Genomic DNA, 23,903 nt, shown 5'->3' on the forward strand with positions numbered 1-23,903 from the left:
GGGACGCGCGTGGGGGACCGAAACAAAAGGTCACGTGGCTCTTTCTTCTTCTGCTCGTTTTCTGGCAGCCTTTCGTCTAACTACGCAACTGGTGGCGCATTTGAAGGTGAGAGAGACGACAGGGTTTGGATTCATTATTCGATTCATCGCCCAGCCCTAGCCCACAATGAGACAACTGGCTTTTGTTTTTGGTGCTGTTGCCCCCACTCGGGCTCGCACCCACCCACACACACACACACACACACGCGTTGACGGATGTCTTCTATTTTTGTCGGGAAGTGGAGCAACAACGAGAGGGCTTGGTCTATTTTCTTCCACGGTCGCAATGTATAAACACTCTTTTGTATGCTGCAGAAAAACAACCAAAACAAGATCCTGCGAAGCGATTTCAGTCATTTTGTAATCAACCTTTAAAGACCCTGTACAGTGATTTCAGTTAGTTGTTGTGAAATGTTTCATATTTACTTGATTGATAGTAGGAATCACATGATTGGTCCGTCAGAAAGAACACTTCCTGCTGCAAGCTGATAAAAAAAAAAAAGATTGACACAATCTGATGTGGCCCGTTTCATACTTTATTGACATGTATGTATGTGTGGCTGTTCGTGTGTGTGTGGGCACAAAGCAACTAAAATCTGACAGAGCTAGTAAGAACTGAGCCAATTAACTAACAGAAGATGAAAAAGGAGACAAAACAAGTATTAGGAGTCCAATTGTCATGTGACACCTGACTTTGCGTGACATCTGAGTGAGAAGATCCTCTTTTTTTGGGGGGGGGGGGGGGGGGGGGGGGGGCCGCTGGCCTTAGTGGCCCAGACATCCCAAGAACCTCAGGTTGAGAATCATCAGCTGGTTGTCGAGGACTTTGCGGACGATGCCGTCGTCTCCGTCGATGCTCAGCAGCGTGCCCGTGGCCTCGCGGTGCTCTCCCAGAATCACCTTCACCTGCGGTCGCATGTGGCAAACGTACTCACACTTTGTACTTCGAGTCCCAAAATACATCTTGTACATTTTGCGCAACAGAGAGAAGAGTTGTTAACAAGGCTGTCTAATTTGAATGAATTCAAAGAATAAATATCCCCTTCCCTCGGTCTTCAAGTACAACTACTGTACGGATACTCAACTTATGAGGTTTTCCAGATATGAACCGTTGTTTTTACTTTTTGCTTTGATTTGCGAGCGCAAACTTGAAATATGAGCGACCAGCGATTCAACCAAACTAATTTACACTCCGGCTAGCTTAATGCTAACACATAATGGTAAACTCCATTGATGGGCAAACAGATAGCGCCTATAACGCAACAGACATTTGACCACAAATAGTGGAGCAAAACATCTCGACACACAATATAACAAAGGGTCTTTGTCTGTGGAGAACGACAAATATTAGTGGTTTATTGTCGAGCCGAGACTACCTCCATGTACAGTACATGTATATGGCTGTCCTATACTGCCCCCGTGTGGCCAATGCGGGCTCACCAGAAGGAGCAGAACTGCCGCCATGGAATTGATGGGAAGTGTTCTTTTTAATTGTACTTAAGTATATCATCCCTGTATGTTTTTATAAAATACAATATTAGAGTGCCGCTTTTCCTCATTCAAAATCCACAACACTGTTTTGTTGTTGTTTTGTTGCGAGTACTGTACTTCAGTAGTGATGTATTTGATTTCCCGCCACTGCGCACATCCACCTGAACAACCACACACGTGCGATGACGGTTGTTGCTTTGGTCAGAGCTCACCTTGTCGTTCTTGGTGGGCGTGACCGGCTCCAGGTGGTCGCCGCTGACGCTCACCACCTTCTCCGACTCCTGCATGAACACGGAGCACATGCCGCCCTGCGAAAGCACAAAAGACAAGTTCGTCTAGGCCGGCCCCATACGACGTCGGCTGATTTACGGCCATTTTCATTTGATTCCAAGCCTTTTATTCCGATTAGAATCAGTGTAGAAGCCCAAACTGAATGAAAATGTTCCTCAAACAGGCCAAATCCCAACGGAATTTCATTCCAATTCACAGGGGTGGAATATTCTTTCTGCCAAACCGATCAGAAGTCAATTGTAGTCGTGTAAAGTGCGAATCGGAACGGTGCCGGGCCTGTCTGCGCACGCTCCGTCTGGGCGGAAACGCGCGCTGACGTCATCGACCGGCGGCTTCAGATCACAGCTCATACGTGACGGGGATCTTGTTTCCATCTATCCTGTTGCTGTTTTTGTGCTTAGGTCAAAGCCATATCTAATGTCAAAATCTGAAAAATATGTAAAGAATTATGCTGAACTGAGCGGCAGAACTCACTCATCTAATTGGAAAACAGTGCTTTGCCGCCAGCGTGTGGCATCTGCGGCCAATTTCAATCCCTTGATCGAGCCCGATCGCCTTTCATCGCCATGGCAACAGGCAGACAAAGCACACACACACACACACACACACGTCTCACCGTGACGCTCCGGATGACTCCCGTCTGTCCCGTCAGGTCCATGAAGGAGTCCTTAACACGCACCAAGATGTCGGTGGTCACCCAGTCGCTGCCGCCCTGCTCGATGTTGGAGCCCGGCGTGTGAGGGTTGTAGCCGCCGGGAGAGGGCGCGCCGGGCGTCATGGGGCTGTAGCCCACCGGACTCGGACTCGGGCTGGCCTGCGGGTTACACGCTCCTGACGTCACTTTGATGACTCCATGTCAGTGTGTAGCGCAAGGAGTACATCACAAATGTGCAAGTTGCAAGGAAGTCTCGAATTTCAACCGAGTCCCCAGTTAGCGTCAAGTCACGTGAGCCGAGTCGCGCTCGAGTTGCGACACCTTCGCTCGTTACCTGATAGGCCATGGGTGACGGCGTCGGGTGGTAGCTGGCTGGAGAGTGTGTGTTCTGGTAGCCTACGGGCGAGGGCGCCACCTGGTGGTAGCTCTGAGGACTAGGACTGGGCTGGTAGGAGCCTTGGGGCGAGGGGACGGCATAGGGGGAATATTGGTCCGTGTTGTACCTGCACGCGCACGACGACACATTTGACATCAGCAGTGACGCTCATGAAGGTTTGTTGTTAGCATTTAACAGCCAAATACTTCATCATTAAATAATCGTGAAATTCTTAAAAAAAAAATCCCTATTTGAGGCCTCAAATTAAAAAATGGTTAAATCTGGTGGGAAAAAGTAAAAATGTCAAATATCATCTGAAAAGAAAAACTATGGAACAATATGAATGAAACGAAGGAGGGAATTATGAAAACTAAATTCTTAAAAGTGGAAATTTTAAATGTGAAAAATGCAGAATTTTTGGAATATGGGAAATATTTTCTCTTTGTAAAAGTTTGCGTCAGTGAAGAAATGTTGGAGGAGGAAAGTAGGAATCTTAATATGCGAATGTATGTAATGAATTTTCTTGTTGAAAATAGTTTCCAAGGTAACTTGAATGTGCTGAACGTTTTGAATTTTGAAAGGTAATGAAGTGAAACTTGTAATATGTCTCAATGGAAATGAATGGGGATTTGTGGGTGTAAAATGTGGAATTGTGGAAATTTTTGAAAGGATAAAAATAATAGCACGTCCTGAATTTTTGGAATATGTTGCAATTGGAATGGTTTAAAATTTGGTTGAGAAATGTGGAAGTACAGTGGGGCAAAAAACTATTTAGTCAGCCACCAATTGTGCCAGTTCTCCCACTTAAAATGATGACAGGCCTGTCATTTTCATCATAAGAGAAAAAAAAAATAAAAAAATCCAGAAAATCACATCTGATTTTTAAAGAATTGATGAGCAAATTATGGTGGAAAATAAGTATTTGGTCAATAACAAAAGTTCATCTCAATACTTTGTTCTATACCCTTTGTTGGCAATGACAAAGGTCAACGGTTTTGTGTCAGTCTTCCCAAGGTTTTCACACACTGTTGCTGGTATTTTGGCCCATTCCTCCATGCAGATCTCCTCGAGAGCTGTGATGTTTCAGGGCCGTCGCTGGGCAACACAGACGTTCAACTCCCGCCAAAGATTTGCTACGGGGTTGAGATCTGGAGATTGGCTAGGCCACTCCAGGACCTTGAAATGCTTCTTACGAAGCCCGGGCGCTGTGTTTGGGATCATTGTCATGCTGAAAGACCCAGCCACATTTCAGCTATAATGCCCTCGCTGATGGAACAAGGTTTTCACTCCAAATCTCACGATAAATGGCCCCATTCATTCTTTCCTTTACACATATCAGTCGTCCTTTGTCCTTTTGTAGAAAAACAGCCCCAAAGCATGATGTTTCCACCCCCGTGCTTCACAGTAGGTATGGTGTTCTTTGGATGCTACTCGGCATTCTTTCTCCTCCAAACGCGACAAGTTGAGTTTTGACCAAAAAGTTCTAGTTTGGTTTCATCTGACCATATGACATTTTCCCAATCCTCTTCTGGATCATCCAAATGCTCTCTAGCAAACTGCAGACGGGCCTGGACATGTACTGGCTTACGCAGGGGGACACATCTGGCACTGCAGGATTTGAGTCCTTGCATGGCGTCGTAGTGTGTTACTGATGGTAGCCTTTGTTACTTTGGTCCCAGCTCTCTGCAGGTCATTCACTAGTTCCCCCATGCGGGTCTGGGATTTTTGCTCACCGTTCTTGTGATCATTTTGACCCCACGGGGTGAGACCTTGCGTGGAGCTCCAGAACGAGGGAGATTATCTTGTATGCTTCCATTTTCTAATAATTGCTCCCACAGTTGATTTCTTCACACCAAGGTGCAGATTCAGTCTTCTCAGACTGGTGCCGGTCTACAATTTTATTTCTGGTGTTTGACAGCTCTTTGGTCTTGGCCATAGTGGAGTTTGGAGTGTGACTGTTTGAGCTTGTGGACAGGTGTCTTTTATATTGATCATTTCCAACTGGTGCCATTAATACAGGTAACGAGTGGAGGACAGAGGAGCCTCTTCAAGAAGAGGCTACAGGTCTGTGAGAGCCAGAAATCTTGCTTGTTTGTAGGTGACCAAATACTTATTTTCCACCATAATCTGCTAATAAATTCTTTAAAAATGTGACTTTTTCTCATTTTGTCTCTCATCTTTTGAAGTGGGAGAACTTGCACAATTGGTGGCTGACGAAATACTTTTTTGCCCCACTGTAGTTAGATGCTAAAAAAGTGGGGAGAGAAAAAAAAATAGGAACACCACCAGCAGTCACACAATAAAACTCTTCTAAAGACTAAAATTCTAAAAACAATGTTTGGTAACTTAAGCCAATCACGTTCAAGTGATTCATGGGGGGGGGGGGGGGAGATGTATGATGCTTTGATAGCAGTTTGTTTCTGCATGTGTATTGGTTAAAAGTGTTGGTAAATTTGAGGGGAGACTTGCGTTACATTTAAAAAAAAAAAAGATCATATTTCCTTAAACTGATGACTAAGGATGATGCCTCGTGTCATGCCTAGCGTTATTGTGTGCGTGCAGAGACTCACATAGCGGGCGTGCCGGGCGTCTGAGGGTTGTATTGATTGTTGACCTGCGGAGACGGGACTTCTGGGTAACCTGGCGTCTGGGGGTTGGGGGTCCCCCCGTAGCCCTGAGGCGAAGGGGAGGGCTCGTCGTCGTAGCCGAAGTCATACTCCTCGTCGTTCCTGGGGACACGCGACCGCAGAGTGCAATATTAACATTCACCCTTCGATAGGAAAGTATTCGCAGTGCTTCACATTGTCCTCGTCTTGTTAGGATACGGCCTTATTCCGAATTGGAATATATTCCCTCATTTACGTATACTTATTGGGAAATTTTTCCGGCCCCTTCACCAGATCTGTGCCTGGAGACGATCCTGTCTACAGACAAATCCTTTGACAGCCTGCTTTACATGTACTGTCAACTACGGGACCTGATATAGAGGCAAGCACGGATGGGAATCCATCCGTCCCATTCTGATTCCATTATCGATACTGCTTATACATAGCAAAGTGTGGAAAGTATTTTGCGGCTGCATCCCATGCGTGTTTGTGTACTTGACCTGGACGGCGTGTTGGGGTTGTTGGGGTCCCAGGCTCCGCTCTGACCCGGCGTCCTGCTGCCGTCGTGCAGCGGCGTCTGCGAGCCGCTGTGAGGCGTACGGCTGCCTGCTCGGGAAGAGAAAAATGAACGCAAAGCTCGCTGGAGGCATCACTTGGTGTTTTCCTGCCTTGGCTTCCAAAAGAACAATAGCACTGCGCTGTATAAAAACAGAATCATTAAGGCCGTCACTAGCGAATATCTTTAGAATCGATTATTTTATCCAATATTCCATCAATTCATCGGATAAAAATGTATTTTGCGTTAAAAGTTTATTGCAGAATCACTTTTTGTCATTTACGGTTTATTAACCAATGACCTGTATTGCCGTTTATCGGGTACTGTTTAATGATGAAAGTAAACCAAATAAACAACAGTGAAGCAATACGACACGACGATTTGTTGTTGATTAATCGATTGTGACAGCGCTAATAATAATGGAATACAAAGAAAACTGGTTTTTATAAAGTGTCATTCCTGAATGTACGTACATAGTCGTATTTTGGACGTGTGCCTTTAAGGGATGTGGCAAAATAAGTGACAGAAGGAGCTGGCCAGTTAGCCTGCATGTGAGCGTTTCGACGGGAGCTGTGACCTACAGCAGCACCTTGCCAGAGTTGTCCCTTTGTATTCGCCTGTTTGTCCCGTCCAATAAACGTCTGAAAGTGCATCGCAGACTGTGGCTCCCCTTGCCCACGTGTGAGGGCATTTCAGTCGGTCAATTCCTCCATTTTTCTTTCACATCACTTGGGCTTGTTTGTCAAACTTCGGCTCGGGACACAAAGCAAAAACTAAAACTAATCGACCATGCGGTCGCTCGTAAGTCAAGGTACCACAGTTTTCTTCTATGCTTTTTCACTCTTTTAATCTTACGCGAACATTGGCTTTTGTCCTTAAAAAGGGGTTACCTTTTTTTGTCGCGTGTCATTAAAACTAAGAGAAAAGTTATAAATGTATAATAATGAATAGTTAAATACGTGACGAGTGGACGACGGCCTTAATGCCTAACTGAAGCCGCGTAAGGCGGGGATCTTCTCACCGTCGTGCAGCGGCGTCTGAGAGCCGCACATGGGCGTCCTGGAGCCCGAGCCGTACATGGGGGTGCGCCCGTGGGTGGAGGTCATTCCGCTGTGTTTCTGCGCACCCCTGCAGGAGAGAAGCGCAGCGCAGCGCGTCCGTCCGTGTCAGTACGCCGTCTGGCTCCGCAATATTTGAGAGTGAAAAGAGGCGACGGCAGCTTACATGGTGGTCAAGCGTTGTCTGTCTACGGAGATGGTCTGGCAGGTGGAGTGAAGCTCCACTCTGGCTGTGGACTCCGTGGCGTCCTTCACCACACCGATGTAACCTGGCCAGTGGTGACAAGTCCTCCATTAGGGGCGTGGCGGGGCAGGTTCATTTGCAAAGCACTAACCATACACAAGGCAAATCCATAGTGCTGTACAGAGGCATTGGAGGATGAAGAACGAAACTCGATTCAATGGAAATCAAGACGACAATGCAATATAAACGCAGGATAAACAAGATGAAACTAAACAAAAAAGCAAGGCGTTGCAAAAAAGAATTATTTGTATTGTGAAAAAGTGGCAGTGAACAATAAAGGCTACACTGCAAAAAACGCAAAATCTTACCAAGAATATTTGTCTCATTTCTAGTCAAATAATCTGATCACAATGCAAATGAGACTCGTCACCTACAAAGTAACTTGTTTTTAGACAGTTTCTACTTGTTTCAAGTTCCATTTCCATTGAAATAACTTCCGGAGACAAATTCCTTGATGTGTTTTTGACATACTTGGCAAATAAAGATGATTCTGATTCTGATATACAAACTTGAACCCACGACATCGCGCTTCAAAAATTATGATTTTTGCATAGTTTCGCCACTTTAATGTTTAAGATCATCAAACAAATGTAAATATCAGACAAACATAGCCAGAGTGACCTTAAGACGTCTACTGGGAGAGCCGTTTTAATTAAAAGCACGAAGAAGAGGCAGAGAAGGCCCCCCCAACACCCTATCTCCAGTAAAAGCTCCCACAGAGCAAGGAGTTTTGTTGTATGCGTTGCTGCTCCGTGTGTGTTCAAGTCGCAAGGAGAACCGTGTGAGCTAGATGGTGAAAACAGGTGCCAAAGATTACCTTCAAAACTACTACATACATTATTAGAATACTACTGAGGGATTCTTTAAACAGTGTTTTGATAAATTGAATATCAGAAATTTGTGTCTGGAACTAATCCCCCACGATCAACTCCATTAATTGCATTACCTTTGTATGGACCCTGCGAGATGCGCACGGTCTGACCAATCAGCTCGTTGTCTCGTCGTCCTCGGCCCCGCCCCATGCCGCCTCCGCCTCCGCCTCCGCCTCGCTGCTGAGCACCTACAGGGCGGCCGCCGACAATGGCATCAAACACCGAGCCGACGCCTTCAAAGCGGGCGGAAGGCGCCACTTACCGCCGCCGCCGTGATGCACGGGGCTGCTGATGCGAGGACTCATGGGAGCGAAGCCGCCCACCGTGAAGTTTGTCACGTCTCTGGGCTGAAACACAACATCAACGTTCGGGTGACGGCAGCCTAAATCCGCCATTCACGCCGACTAACTTTGAGACGTCATCAGGTGTGCCCTGGTAAATGATCCAATTCCACTTGAATTGTCAGAAAACAGTATAGCTTGATTATTTCTCAACATATCTCTTGGAGCCTTTAGTTGTGTCTGCTACTCGGGGAAGCCCGTCTACGACTGGCTGCCGATTTTCACATCAAAATATCAACCAATAAGCAGGTGCGGGCTGAAGTTCCGAAAGCTTCTCCAAGTCGACTCGTCAAAATTACTCAAAATTGACCCTTCAAACAGCGCCACTTGTCCTAAAACCTCAAATAGCGCAAAAGGAACATTATTGGTAAGAAAAGCAGTGTGGGAAGTACAACAGGTCTTTAGGTACTTGCCGGAGTCTACACAGGCGATGATGAAACCCATATATCCGGTGTTATGTAAAGTCAAAATAAAGGTTTTGGGGGGGGGGGGGGGGACTGTCCTAAACGAATGACGTCGCAGTGGAGGCGCTGACCTTGGAGCCGCCGGCCAACACGAGGTGTCGAGTCTTGCAGACAAACATTCCTCCGTTCTCCACCAGCTTCTTACAGTGCAGGAAGGCGAAACCTCGGAAAAGGTGGCGGATCTCGCCTTCGCGGCCCTGCGGGCGTCACACGCGAGTTTGAAGGCGAACAGCACACTCGCGCAGGGGCCGAGTCCCGAGAGGCCTTACCGAGTGCGGCCCGTCGATGACTTTGACGATGTCTTTGACGTGGATGTTGTTCTGCTCCGAGTCCAAGGCCACAGCAAAGCGGTTGTCCTTCTTGCGGTTGACCGCCTGGTGGCGCACTGTCAGCACTTTGCCGTGCATGTTCAACACCTGCCGGAGGAGGACAACTCATCGACTCGGGTCAAGCGGAGACTAAGGATGTGCGATATGCAGCGTTCCCACACAACCAACATTTCAGACACACGAAAACATCCGTGTTAGTTAAAACATTCCTGAATACTTCCGCAAGGTCCAAATTTAGTCTCGCGCGCCTTCACTAGCAACGTGTCAAGATTTGCCAAAAACGACAGTCCATCAAAATGCTGAGTCGGCTTGGAACGGCCACTTGAACCTGAGCACAATGCAGCGAGAATTTTGAAAATCAAATGATGGGCTTTTCGGAGAAATTGAGTTTTTATGGCGGAAAAAAATTCCTTTTTCAGGAACGTTTTTGTGCGATATCGCCGAAAGAAAATCTGGCCAGAAGACGCCTTCAAATTAGAGCAAACATTTCTCAACGCATCTCCTCAAAGTCTCATTTCGCCTGTTACTCGACGAACTCCTCCGAATATCCAACAGTTGCTCGAATGGGCCGGAATTCGTGACGTTTCAAATGGCGACGCGTGACGGCCACTTGTCACGTCGCTACCTTCCGTGTCGTGCCACAACATGCCGGGCCGCGTTGAGCTCTCCTGGATGTAGCTGCAGCTTCATTAAAAGCAAGAGGAGGCAGAGAAGGACCCCTACCAGTCTACAGAAATAGTGATTGTTTCCACGTGCCAGAGAGAATATATGTCGGCGAGTATTGTTTTCTGCTCCGTTTGTATGTGTTTTTGCTGTGTGCATTCAAGCAGCAGTTTGAAGGTTTAGAATTACCATTACATTAAAAGGTTTTATTGTGTTTCAGAATGTTTTTTATTAGGTTGAATATGTTTAAAGCATGTAGGAGGAGTAAATGTGTTTTTTTTCTAATTTGGTCTTGCTTCATCAGGGGTGTCACGGGCCACAACTGGCCCACCAGCGTGTCCAATTTGGCCTGTGGGTATAATTTTGTGCAAAGTGTAAAAAGTACAGAAAACATTAACTGCAATTTATTTAATCAAAATAACCTTTGTTGCTAATTTTGACCACAGGAGGTCACACTGATGCTACATTTTATTTCGGTGAAAATTAATACTTTCTGTAGAAATGTTTTTCCCCAAACTGAATACTGCAAAATGTCAGTCAATAGCTTCAGTTCAAAATATGTATTTACAATACAGGGGGATAACTTCACTCTTTTTTCTGAATAGTTAGTTCCACTTTAGTTTGTATGGCGTGATGTCAAGATTTCCACATGAATGTGTAAATTATGTAAACTTGGAAGTTGTTTTATAAAGAGTTACATATATAGATCCATTGTAATCTATAGGTTGCACAAAACATGATTCATCATAATATTGTTAAAATTGCAATCATCTTCGTTAGAAATTTCAGATCGCTTATATGAGTTGTCGCAAAATAGTGATGAATGGGCATATTTTCCGAATCTACTAGTAATTATGTGTATCAGAACAATGGGAAACAAAATGGGAATAGTTGTCGTTTATAGCTTAGTAAGCCACGGGTATTATGGTCTGGCCCACTTGAGGTCATATAAGGGCCGTGACCTCAAAAGACTTTCATGCCCCTGCACTACGTCATAGATCTGCAGCTAATAATCAGGGATTCACCGAAATCCCAATTTAACGGTGAACATTGGCATTATGGGGGACGCGCGGCCCTGTCGAGGATTCGCTTTGCAGTTACCTGGAAGGTTTCTCTCTCCAGCCGCACGATAACGCCCACCGTCTGCGGGTCCAGCTGGACCAACTCCCCCCACTCGTGCTGCCCGCCCGCGTCCACGCCAGACGCCGTTTCCGAGCAGAGCTGCAGATCTCTGGGCAACACCTTCAGCTGCGGTCAAAAAAACAGGAAATGATCAACGAGCAGGCAGAACAGAATCACAATCGCGAACGAGGAGCCGCTACCTCGTGCATGGTGAGGTCGGAGAAGAGGATGACAAAGTTCTCCTCCACGCGTACGATAAGACCCGTGTCGCCTTCGTATCGGCCGGCGATCACTTTCACGTGGTCGCCCATCCGGAAATACTTCTTTAACTCTTGAGCTGGGAACTCCAGGGGGTCCTACACAGAGGTCACGTGGAGATGGGGACGACATAAGGGAGAGGTTCTCCAAAGATCTTTTGACCTGCGACCCTTTCAGGGGAGAAAATTATACAAGCATGCCCACATAACCCTCGTTCATCATAACTTCCACGTACAGCCTTAAACGTAAAAGGAATTAAAAAGTTGCTTATTTTAGAGGGAAAACAATTGTTACACTAATATTTTTTATGGGGGGAAAAAAGTTTTGTTATGGGAATAAAGTCCTATTTTTCAAAAGAATAAAAAGTTATAATCTTCACAAGGAAAAAAAAAAGCCTTTTTTAAGGGTAAAAGGTGGTCATCTTACCAGAAGAAAGTTGTAGCTTTCCCAGATAGTCGTAAGACTATGATGCTAACGTCAAAGTTTAACAGTGCAAGAAAGTCACATTTTCACAAGCAACGCAAAACACACGTTTGTCAAATCATCTTTTCAAATCCAGTTGGAAAGAATGGAAGTGCCATTAATCTGTTCTGGCCTTTTAGCAAGAATCATGCGATTTCAGACAAATAATTTGCTTTCGTGGGCCACATAAAATGATGCGGGCCTAGCATTTGACACCTTAGCATGTTTGTCTTATTTGATTCCCCCTATGAAGGTCTGGCCTCTTTTAAAAACAATATGCCATTATTGCAAATAGTTTTGCAGCTCGTGGGCCCCAGTTGGAGCAGCGGCGCTCTAAAGAGACGTGCGTACCTTGAGGTCTTCGTGTTTGGGCATGATCGTGATCTTGTTGCCGTCCACGCTGAGGATCTTTCCCTGCAGGTTGATCAACTCGCCCTCACACACCTCCACATTGTCACCGGCCTGCAGGTTGTGTTCTCGCTCCTTGCCTGCACCCAACAAGCACACACACAGCCGCTTGTAGCCAATAGACACACTGTGCAGATTTTAAACGAACCCTCGCACAAACCTGACTCGGTCACCACCTCCAGGTCGATTCCTTCCGGCTGGTCTTCAAACTTCTCCAGCTCGGACAGCGTGGGCTTCACGCCGTCTGTGATCTGTCAGAGAAGACGGCTCGTCGTGAAAACCCAGCGTTCGTATTGCCTGATTTTGATAATAATCATCTTTATTTGATTAGCAGATTTCCTACAAGAATTGCAGCTTAAAGTGCTTCACAGTGAAAGAAAAGAACATCAGATCAAAAACAAAACATTACAACAAAAGACATAAAAAAAGAAAACCTGCGGTATAGTTAAAGATATTTTGCAGCTGAATAAACACAATGAAACGGTAATCAAATGCATGAATGATACAAAATATTTTAAACAATGCAGCAGCATACAGTCAATCGTCCAATAAATACTCAATTGCATGACTTAAAATTGAAAACATATTATACAACAGCATACATTTTTTTTTTTCCCCCCACAGGTGAATTTATACCTTTGGGTATCGTATGCTCTGTATGTGTTGCTGCTCCATGCGCATTAAAGTAGCAGTTGTTTCATTGTTTGTAGTTACTGTAATGTAATGTAACTCTATGCTAATTTCCGCTAGCTCGTCTATGGAGTGATGTCTCCCTATATCGCACATTTTCACCTATTGTGGGTAGGTCTGGAACAACATATCTACACATCGCTGGCGTCGGTCCGAAACCCATGTCCACATTTTTTCCACAAATCCATACTATTGGTCAGTGCCCACGTGGGTCTGTTATTTTTACAAATGACTGACCGATCTCAAGTGTAGAAAATGGCTTGCTCTCTTTGACGAACTGTTTATGGCTCAAGGTACAAGCCGTTTTTGGGCTCTGCTGAAAAGGGAAAGTTTCGGAGGTACGAGGATTGCGCCGACGCCAGCGATATGGAACGTAAATTGGTTCAGTCAAATCAATCAATGGTCCTTTGATTCGCGAGGAGGAACTTCCCGCTCACCACAGCCGACATGGCGAAGCTCTTGAACAGGAATCCTTTGCGGCTGTACCGATTCGCCTCGAAGATCATGAAGTCGCCGTCGTGACTGACCTCCCCTCCCAGCGACCTGTGAACCACACACACACACACACACACACACACACGTCACGCAAACATACGCGCGCGTCAGGCATTTTTCATCAAGTGTTGGTACCTGATTTTTTCAGCATCAAAGAGCCTCTGAGCAGGCCTCTTGAACTTCTTCCTCTTGGCATACCAGTCTTTCTGCAGACACACGAAGAAGCAGATGCAAGTCACTGAACCTGTTTGTGCGCGTGCGTGTGTGTTCACGGCCTACCAAGCTCATCTTGGCTTTGATGCGGTCCAGTTCGATGCGGGGGATCATCTTGAGAGAGATGGTGTTCTGGCTGGGCTCGACGTAGTCCACCTGGAGAGCGAACACCGCAACATCAGCGAGGTCAAAACTGTCAAACTCATTTTTGTCAGATTTATGCTTTCCTCCGGAGGGCTGTTACGAATGTGAGCACATATAAATGTATGTCCATCTCATATTATGACACATACACAACAGATTGATGACTAGTTTTTAAATCAGAAGCCATTAAAAAACTATTCAACTATTATTCAATTTAGTGTGTTTTAAAAGGGGTATCGTTGACAAAAAATGAACATTGAAAATGAAAATTCTTGACCAAAACCAAAAATGAGAGCCCCAAGGCTGAAAAACAAAAGCCGGAACATCGAAAGAAATTACTATGAGAGCTGCTAATCTATGGAAATAGACTTCCGGAACAATTGGTCTAAATTTCCATATTTTAAAAATTATGTCAAGAACATTACAGCGGGACAGTTATTGCAGTATAATATGTAATAGGTTCAAATAATTCTGCATAATGTTCAATTGCACAATATAATCTATAATCATAATCGTGAATAAACAATATTGGGACATGGAGCTCTATATCCAAGAACACAACCTGTCGCACCACGACAGTTTGGCTCTGTTATATGGTCATGCTCAAACATATTGGCACCCCAATATTTTTAGCCATGACCGTATAAAAAAAAAACAGATTATGCTTGGAGAGAACATGTTTACTCAAGCCAGCTTCCGTTCAAGGGAATATGCCCTCAAGCTTCCAACAATGGGAGCAGCTTCCAAGAAATATTTGTGACCATGAATTAACACCTTCTTGTCTGTGTCTTATTGGGTCATCTGTTTATCCACCACACTATATTTAGCGACTTTTCAGAACCCTCAAGCGTTTACTTATAAAAACAATAATAATAATAATCTTTCAAAAAGCCACGAGCCACAATGCAATGCCAAAAGTGATTCTCATGTTGGCAACATTCTGTACAGTGGAGAGAAGAGGGGCAGGGGACTTATCCAGTTTGTCATTGTCACATTGTCAGAAAACTTTAAAATTGTACAAATATTGGTGCACTGTAGACATGTTTTTTTGGGGAATGTTAAATGTAATTTTAATGACTGCTTACAATTTTGTTCACAATTTTTCTTTCCTAATTATAAACACATCATCACTGTCAGGCGGAAAAGCCATATGTCCAGATAAGGTCAATTTCCATACTATTTATTTTGAGACATTATTAACCAATTTACAGTGTTGAAAACAGCTTGAGGACAAATCTATTAACTCCCGCTTTCTCACTCTGCGGGAGCCATACGGCATTATGCCAACTCAAGATTAAAAGTTGCAATGCTTCCCCCCCCCCCCCCCCCTTTTTTTTTTAAAGACAATAATGAGTGAAAGCCTGTTTTGTTAAAAACGGATAGCTGTAATGCTTTGGTGGGGAAGCAACTGGTCAACCACGAGGTGCAGATTCATTTCTGCCCGTTACACTGCAGTGATGCCTCGAGGAAACTTTGTTTTGAATAATATTGTTATTTTGCTTTTTCTATAAGCAAACGGGGAAAATGTGTGTGGAAAAAAAAAAAAAAAGAAAGAAAAAGATTTCATCACAAGGCCACATCCCCCAGCCCCGACTCGAAGCATGCGTTGTAAAAGCAGCACACATTGCCGAAAGTACCTGCGCGATGTCGTCTTTGTACAGGCCTCGCTTGAGCCTGACCCAGGATTTGGGCTTCAGGTTGGTGACCTCTTTGACCACCTTGAGGACGTCGGTCATCTCCTTGATGGGGACCATCTGCTGGTTCCATAAGCCCATGCGGAGGTTTCCGATGCCCTCGATGGCGGCTTTCACGTGAGTCTGCTTGTAGGACTCGACATAGATGTAACCCTTCACGTGGTCTGGGGCCACCACCGACTTGATCTGGAGCGGCTGCGGGGGCGGGTGATTTGAGGCAGTCAAGCTTAGGGTAAAATCTACCCATTTTCAACAATTTGCTGCCACAACTCATGAATGTCTCGTACCAAATATCAAACGATAGCCAGAAACAAAAATCTTTTTTCTGTTTTGAACCAATGAATCATGGGATATATTTGCTTCTGCAGTGAGCAACAATTATTCATCCCTTTTCAAGATGCATTGAGGACACTATAAAGGGGCATACATTCCAACGCCACTATAAAATGGCCAACTCACTATATTATTTATATATATTTACAGTGCCGTGAAAAATTGGCCCCCCTTCTCAAATTCTTATATTTTTTGCACAGTTTTCCCCACTTTGTTTAACATCAGCAAACAAATGTAAATATATGACTTTAGACCGATTTTATCGGCCTGATCGGTATTGGCCAATAATTAGCATTTTATGCTGATCGGCTTTAATGTCATAATTCGCCGATCCAATCAATGACGTCATTGATCGGCTCCACAAAAGACATTCACTCCGCGTCGCCATCGTGCACAGTATATTTGAATCCAAAAGCTAGTTTATTTTTAGTCTTGTCGCGTCTCTTGACGTAGTACTGTAAATATCTGACGAGCAATATAGTTATTAAAAAAATAAGTAAACATGTCGGCGGTGTGGGACAGACAACACGTAATGCCCGGAGCAGACTAAAAGACAAATTTGTCAGACTACTGTAATAAAATCTTGTATCCGCGACCACCGCATCCCGTTTTTTACGATCATTGGGCTTTATCTCGTCAAGTCAAATGCGACCGGATACACTCGTCACCTTGGTGATGACAAGAAGAGTGGATCGCGCGACTGTATTATCAGGACAAAAAGGGGAAAAACACGTGTTGGCGGTCACCGGTGCTCAGGACAGGAGAGGACTTTCGTTTAAGGCTTGCTTGAGGTTATGTCCACGTACTTTTAATACGATACGGCTCGCAAGCAGGCAACAAAAATGTTATATAGCACTAGCAAGCTAGTGCTAGCACTAACGGTTGTACGTAAATATAACCCAAGTGACCTTAAAATGCTGTTTTTAAATGGTGATTTGATTTATTAAGGAACAAAACTATTCAAAGTTACCTGGCCCTGTGTGAAAGAGTAATTACCCCCCATTGTTAAATCATGAATCAATTGTGGCTAAATCACAATTTTGGGTTAATTTTCACTGATCACATCCAAGCCTGATTACCTCCAGACCTGTTCAATCAAGAAATCTGTCCAGACAAAAGATCTAAAAAAGCAGCAACAAAATGTCACGATCCAAAGCAATTCCAGAACAGTTGAGAACTAAAGTAATTGACATCTATCAGTCTGGAAAGGGTTACGAAAGCCATTTGTCAAGCTTTAGGATTCCAGCTCATCACAGGGAGAGCCATTAACCTCAAATGGAGAAAACGTGGAATGGTGGTGAACCTTCCCAGGAGTGGTCGGCCTACAAAGATTACTCCAAGAACAACAATGACTCATCCAAGAGGCCACAAAGGAATTCCGGACAACTTCTAAAGAACTGCAGGCCTCCCTTGCCTCAGTTAAGGTCAGAGTTCATGACACAACAATAAGGAAGAGACTGGGCAAAAATGGCATCCATGGCAGATTTCCAAGACCAAAACCACTGCTGATCAAAAGGAGAATATTATATGGACTGACGAGATGAAAGTTGAGCTTTTTGGAAGGTGTGTGTGTCTCGTTACATCGTGCGTAAATGTAACAGCATTTCAGAAAAAGAACATCATAGCAACAGTCAAAACATGGTGGTGGTAGTGTGACGGTCTGGGGCGGCTTTGCTTCGTCAGGATTTGGAAAACTTGCTGTGATTGATGGAACCGTGAATTCTGCTCTTTAATAGAAAATCTTGAAGGAGAATGTTCAACCATCAGTTTGTGACCTCAAGCTGAAGCTTACTTGGGTTCTGCAGCAGGATAACGATCCAAAACACAGCAGCAAGTCAACTTCTGAATGGCTTAAAAGAAACCACGGGTTTTTGGAGTGGCCTCGTCAAAGTCTGGACTTGTACCTGATTGAAATGCAGTGGCATGACCTTCAAATGGGCATTCATTCTCGAAATACCCTCCATTTTTGCTGAATTCAAAGAATCTTGCACGGAAGAGTGGGCTAAAATAACTCCACAGAGATGTCAAAGAGTCATTGCCAGTTCTAGAATATGCTTGATTTCAGTTGTTGCTGGTGAAGATGGCCCAACCGGGGGCCATTATTTTGTAAACAGGGCCGTTTTTCCATTTCAAAACACTATTTTAAGTTCACTTGGGTTGTATTTGTCTGATATTTACATCTATTTGACGATCTTAAAGTGGGAAAACTATGCAAAAATATAAGAATGTGAGAAGGGGGAAAATACTTTTTCACTGCACTGTGTGTATATATAGAGAGCGATAGAAATCGAGGCATTCCCGACGCAGCCGTGGACTTTCTGCTACTTCCTGCCTGGACAATCAGAACCAAGCATTCAGTCACGCTTCTTACCGTGTCGGTGAACTGATAGGCGATGAACTTCCTCATTAGCGCAATGGCCGTTGTCCTCTCCTCCCCAATCTGAAAAAAAGGAGACATTGTGTGTGTGTGTGTGAGCGCTTGTGTGAGCGCGTGCGTGCGTGCGTGCGATTCGCACCTTGCACTTGACGGTCCACAGATTAGGATCCCTGATGTTGATCAACACAGTTGAACCATTACAACAAAAAGCGGTTGGCTGATCTGGCTGTTGATTGGTGAGCGAGTGTTTACATACTTGACACCAGGAAGTAGCTGCTGCTGAGTGATGTCATCAGAGAGCTCCTCAGACCCTCCAGAGTAGCTGCACACCAAAGAAGAAGAAAACGTTGGACTGCTTTTGGAACATTGATGACCAGCAGATTGAACGAAGCCAAAGCTCAGACTTGTGAAACACCTTTGAAGGTCACTTTAATTGAAGACAAGCTAAATATGAACACAAGGAGTTGGTGATACAGGCTCAATATTTTCATAGTATTTCTAGAAATAAATTAGATGGAAGAGAATCACTTTAACAATTCAACTTTTTCTTGTAACCTTTTGATTCGGCGGGCCAATAAAGAAAACTACCGTGGGCTGCAAATGGCCCGCAGGCTGGACTTTGGACACCGCTGTTTTAAAGCATCCAAATTTAAATTCAATCCATCAAGCTTCAAGCTGTTTATTGCCACTCCTAGTTGAAGTTTTCCGTCAAACTCAACATAAAACTAAATAATTACACGTTGTGTATTTAAAACAACACATTTAATTCGCAGATTATAGATGAAAAATAAGATGAACTATAGAGGTGCGTGACATCAAGAAATGTTTCATCGTGTTTGTGTGGGATTTGAAAGAGGAAGGAGAGTGAGCGACGGCATGGCAGCAAAATTCGAACGAACAGACAACAAAAAATACTCACTGCTCCCCTCCTGAGGACTTGGCGTACTTCCTCATGTAGTATTCACCCAGCGCCTCCTCTCGAGACTCTCTGCGCATGGCAAACACGCACATTTAACAACTAAACAACAACGGATGCTTTGGGAATCATTCACTCATGTCCTACTCAATATTCATTATATAGTGATTTAGATATAGTGGACTGCGGTTGACTCGTGAGTCAAATAAAGAGTTTTGGAATACTACTCGGGCGCCGTTCATTATGTTAGTGCCTGATCAATGTCACCTTTCATAATAAATATTGAAGAAAAAATTATCATAGCATCCAATTGTTTTAAGATGAGGGTATTTTACAAAATGAATACAAACCAAAGCACTTTGTCCATCTGTGTTGTTATTAACTCATTCAAATGCTGCTTTTTTTTTTTATTCGTCAACTAGAATTCAAGCCTTTACAGGCACAAGGTATATAATCGTCAAATAGGGTTGTCCAACGGGTAGCCGTGGAAGACGGTCTCGCCCAGCTTGTCTGCTAATTTTAGCTTTGCAAACCACTGTAATGGCGTTGAATCACTGTGGACCTGAGATCAGGACAGCTTTTCAGCAGAAGATAAAGGTTACGGGTCAATCTCTGCTTGTCACGTCAATTGCGAGGCCGAGAAATGCCGGACAAGTTTAGGCACCTCGCGCTCCAATAGAGTACACATACTGGGTACGTATAGCAGAAACACAGCATGTGTCACGGTAGTTAGTAGAAAACGTGTGTCAATCGTGAGAAAAGATGACAGTTGGCGTGAATGGCGAAGGCCGAGGAAAAAAGCCACTGATGTTCGAGCCATGTGGTGAGTCTCTTTCCTAGTTGTACTCCTGGAAATAAAGGATCATTTTACCATCAAGAGCCCTTTCTCCGTCTTGTTTTTTGTTGTTTCATAGTTTGAGGTGCCACGAGAGCACAAAATATTAGCATGGCGCATATAACAAAGTCGATTCATGGCCAATCGCGTCTTAAGGCTTTGACAACACAGATGCCTCACTGAAATCAAGCGGTAGTGGGTTCACGCAGCAAACTGGCATCAGTGCCTCATATTTTACTAGAAATAAGTCATCTGCACGCTCACTAAAAATATATATTAATGACGTCATCAATTAATGGACATTAACGCAACATTTATCCGCTTAGCATCGACTACAAAAAATGTGATGTCTATTCCCAACACAGACAAATATTCAAATGAACTTCATTTCACCTCCAGAGGTTCTGCAGCCTCCTGGAACCAGAGTGATCTTCATCCAGGACCACGTGGTCGATGTTGGATACTGAAAACGGAACGGCCGTCGTCATCAGACTGACGTCAACATTCGAGCGACGTCAAAGTGTCGCGTGAGCTCGCAGACTTACCTTCGGCCTCCTCTGCGCAGGACGGCGTCGGGACGGGGAGACGAGCGGACCGAGTGCAGGAGGAAGGAGGCGAGATGAAGCGTCACAACAGTAGAACGGGGAAATAGGAGGCAGGATGGCGGATGAGGGAAGAAAAAACCAGCAGGCAAGCGGCGACACAAAGCGTGACGGGACAAGAACAGAGCAATGATGAATGTCGGCGAGTTCAAATTGTGACGCGTGGACGTGGGGCCATCCAGACAAATGTCAACGTTGGTGTCGGTTTTTGAGCACGTTTCCACTGTGACGAAACATTGGCACGCTGCACACGTTACAACATACGAGATGAATCACACGTGATGGGCCATTCTCGCTCGCTCACACACACACGAGTGGAGGGGGCAGAATACCAAAGAAAAATAAAAAATTACCGTTAACTGAAGAACACATGCGCGACAGAGAGGAACACCAGCGACACAAAGAGAAGTTGAGTCAGACGACACGCCAGCTTCAATTTCCCTACTTTTCGTACGGCCCACATCCAACAAAGCGTCAACAAATCTCGTTTCCGATGCGACGCTATTTTGCAATGGTACCTTCAAGTACGACGCAAACGGTACCTTACGCTCGGTCGTCTGTACACAAAATGCATCGACTGGATTGGATTTCGGATTGCAGCTATCAACATTTATGGGAATTGAGCATTTTATTGCTTATCAAATTGATTATTTGAGAAATTGGAAAAAAATTGATAACGTGAATGTGAGGTGCAAGGTTTTTTAGTCCATTTTGGGTCACCCCCTCCCATTCTACTGTAGTATCTGTGACTTTGCGCGTGCATGGCTCTAAAAGGGGGGTCGTGGCCTGGTGACTATCTTGGGCGCCAGCGAATGGGAGTGTAGCCCTTCCAGTCCGGCTTCCGTTATCCCCACCACAGAACAGATACCATGCTTCTAAAAATAATAAACGAGTTTTTCCATCCTCGTCCTTGACCGCAGCTTTCGATACCAACTCACAGCCCATCCTCCTCAAGTAGACTCTCTGCCACTGGCATCTCACTTGCAGCCCTTCACTGGTTTCGCTCCGATCTCTCAGAACGCTCCCAGTTCATTCATATTTCCAGTAAATATAATACATTTTTCCACTGCTTTGTGGTTGACACCCAGGTCTACGTTTCTGGTCAAACAAGTTCCACGCTTGCTCCCCTTGCTCGCACGTCTCTCTTCAGGTTTGCACATCAATTGTGAATAGGGTTGAGATCAGGACTGTGCAATCGGGGCTCCATTCGGAAGAGCCATTTGCATCCAAGCTTGGACTTCCTGCAGGCTGATGTTTTGAGAAGTTGCTTCTGTATTTCCACATCAAGTTCTTCCCTCATGATGTTCATAGTTGAAACTCAACAGTCGCTCATACTTGAAGGTACCAGCATATTTTTACTCTGTGCCCTGCATTGATGTGTGCGCGACATCCTCACCTTTCTCCAAGATGTCCTCAGCTCCTTCTTCCCATTGGTCTTCCTCGTCCTCGTACTCGTCGTCCACATCTGCAAAAAATAAAAATTAAAATCTTGAAAGACCACAGAGAGGAGGCAGCTAGAAGGGAAACATATAAATAAATCAAATTTGGTACCAGCTTCGTCCAGGATGAAGCCTCCGTGACGCGGCTTCTTCCGAGGCCGGTCGTCGTCATCTTCCTCCTCTTCGTCATACTCGTCATCCAGGTCCTCGCCCTCCTCCTCAGCCACCTTGTCGCTGCCAACGGGGCTGCCCGTCTCCTCCTGGATGCCAACCATGCACGCTCTCTTATTTCATTGTCAGCAACACTATTTAGTAATACTGTTCAACACAGGTGTCATACTCAAGGCCTGGGGGCCAGATCCGGCCCGCCACATCTTTTTATGTGGCCCGCAAAAGCAGATTTTATGCGTCAACTTCCATGATTCCTGCTAAACTCTGAGGCAAAATTTCTAATTGTCATATGTAATAAATAATAATCTTGAGATACACTTTACCAAATGCCTCTGTACAGAAACCTGAACAATAGTTGAACACACTATTTTCCTTGACTTCTGATTCCAAAAGTAGTAGTTGTTTGCATACAGTATATGAATAATTTGACGAGGCGATGAAATATTTATGGTTTCGCAGTCATATGGGCCAGTGACAAAAATGACTGACGCAAAATGTTTCCTCAATTTGGGCGTGGAAAATCACACGCTCCTAAGATTCGAACGCCATAGAAAACTATATGGACGTGATTCACTATTATAGTTGTTTTCTGTGAAGTTTTAGTTCTGATGATGCGCTTGCTCTCAGTTTGAACAAGAAAAATTGAGATGGCTCGAGCAGACGCCGCCATTGAGAAACCTGAAAATGGCCTGTTCAGCGTCTCATTTTCCACTAATAACACTAACATACAGGCATTTTTCCAAAAGAGTCAAGGTTTCCGTGGCAAATTTCCCAATGATTTACAATGATTTCTTGGCAAGGAAATTTAGGCCGATTGTTGACATAAAAAGTGGCGTAAAGTCCGATTCTTACAAAGTAGTGCCCATTTCCTTCCAGTATCACTCCACTAGCCAATGATATGCTCTATACAAATATACCGCTAATTTGAAAATGTTCGTAACATATATCTACGAAATGTGTTGTTGTCGCGTCCGTGTCAGCATTAGCATTAGCCTACCTCATTCTCCACCTCTTCGGCCTCCCCGTCGCTGCTGCGCTCGCTCTGGTTGTCGGAGAAGTCGCTGTCGTCGCTGTCAGACATGTTTAAGGGCGCCGGGTGACTGCAAATAAACGCGACAGGCCGTCAACAGTTTCTTTTGCTGCGTCGTTTGAATTCATCGCAGCCTGCATTGCTAAAGCTAAGCTAAGCTAACAGCCGCCAGGCGAGGCCGAGCGGGAACTTGGGCACCAATGGAAACTTCCAGAAAGCTTCAAAACGGCGACGCGCTAATGAGCTCCAAAAATGTTACTTACCCTCTTTAGTTGGCGTCTCAAAAGAGATCTTGTTGTCGAGAAAACAGGCGAAAATGTCAGCTCGTTTCACAGTCTTCTCTCGCGCAGCTACTACGATCGCGAGATTTCCGGACATCCGGACAGTCTCGCGATAGTTAGGGTGGTTGATAAAGTCAAAGGAAAGACGTCTCACTTGGACTCGTCCGTCCATCCATCCATTTTCTGTACTGCTTTTCCTCGCGCAGGCCGCGGGCGTGCCGCGGCCTATCCCAGCTATCACCCTCAACTGGTCGCCAGCCAATCGCAGGGCACATTCAGAAGAAAAAAAACTCGTTTTAAAAAGTGGAAGGAATAAAGACGTCCGAGCACAATCCATCTTTAAAAAAAGAAATTAAAAAATATATATTTTGAAGAGGTGGAACGGTTAGCACATCTGCCTCACAGTTCTGAGGTTGCGGGTTCAAATCCTCCCAAAACATGCAGGGTA

At 44.8% G+C, this 23,903-nt stretch overlaps 1 protein-coding gene across 1 annotated transcript; it reads right to left on the bottom strand.

The window, feature by feature from the left end:
* Nucleotides 1–554: 554 nt before the first annotated feature.
* On the bottom strand, nucleotides 555–23,597 carry supt5h (SPT5 homolog, DSIF elongation factor subunit). Its single transcript, XM_061782578.1, has 30 exons — nucleotides 23,438–23,597; nucleotides 23,142–23,244; nucleotides 22,086–22,233; nucleotides 21,923–21,999; nucleotides 20,478–20,487; nucleotides 20,326–20,395; nucleotides 19,101–19,169; nucleotides 18,438–18,503; nucleotides 18,321–18,351; nucleotides 18,176–18,244; nucleotides 15,415–15,666; nucleotides 13,700–13,789; nucleotides 13,556–13,626; nucleotides 13,363–13,468; nucleotides 12,396–12,486; nucleotides 12,179–12,315; nucleotides 11,308–11,463; nucleotides 11,087–11,233; nucleotides 9,263–9,409; nucleotides 9,065–9,190; nucleotides 8,451–8,535; nucleotides 8,263–8,376; nucleotides 7,239–7,341; nucleotides 7,036–7,142; nucleotides 5,959–6,064; nucleotides 5,423–5,581; nucleotides 2,811–2,979; nucleotides 2,438–2,635; nucleotides 1,743–1,838; nucleotides 555–945 (listed from the first exon to the last, which is right to left on the bottom strand). The coding sequence occupies exons 2-30, from the start codon at nucleotides 23,223–23,225 to the stop codon at nucleotides 805–807; spliced, it is 3,225 nt and encodes a 1,074-aa protein (XP_061638562.1). The 5' UTR covers nucleotides 23,226–23,244; nucleotides 23,438–23,597; the 3' UTR covers nucleotides 555–804.
* Between the last annotated feature and the right edge of the window lie 306 nt (nucleotides 23,598–23,903).

Source organism: Phyllopteryx taeniolatus, chromosome 8, assembly GCF_024500385.1.
Source record: "Phyllopteryx taeniolatus isolate TA_2022b chromosome 8, UOR_Ptae_1.2, whole genome shotgun sequence".
Lineage (NCBI taxonomy): Eukaryota > Metazoa > Chordata > Actinopteri > Syngnathiformes > Syngnathidae > Phyllopteryx > Phyllopteryx taeniolatus.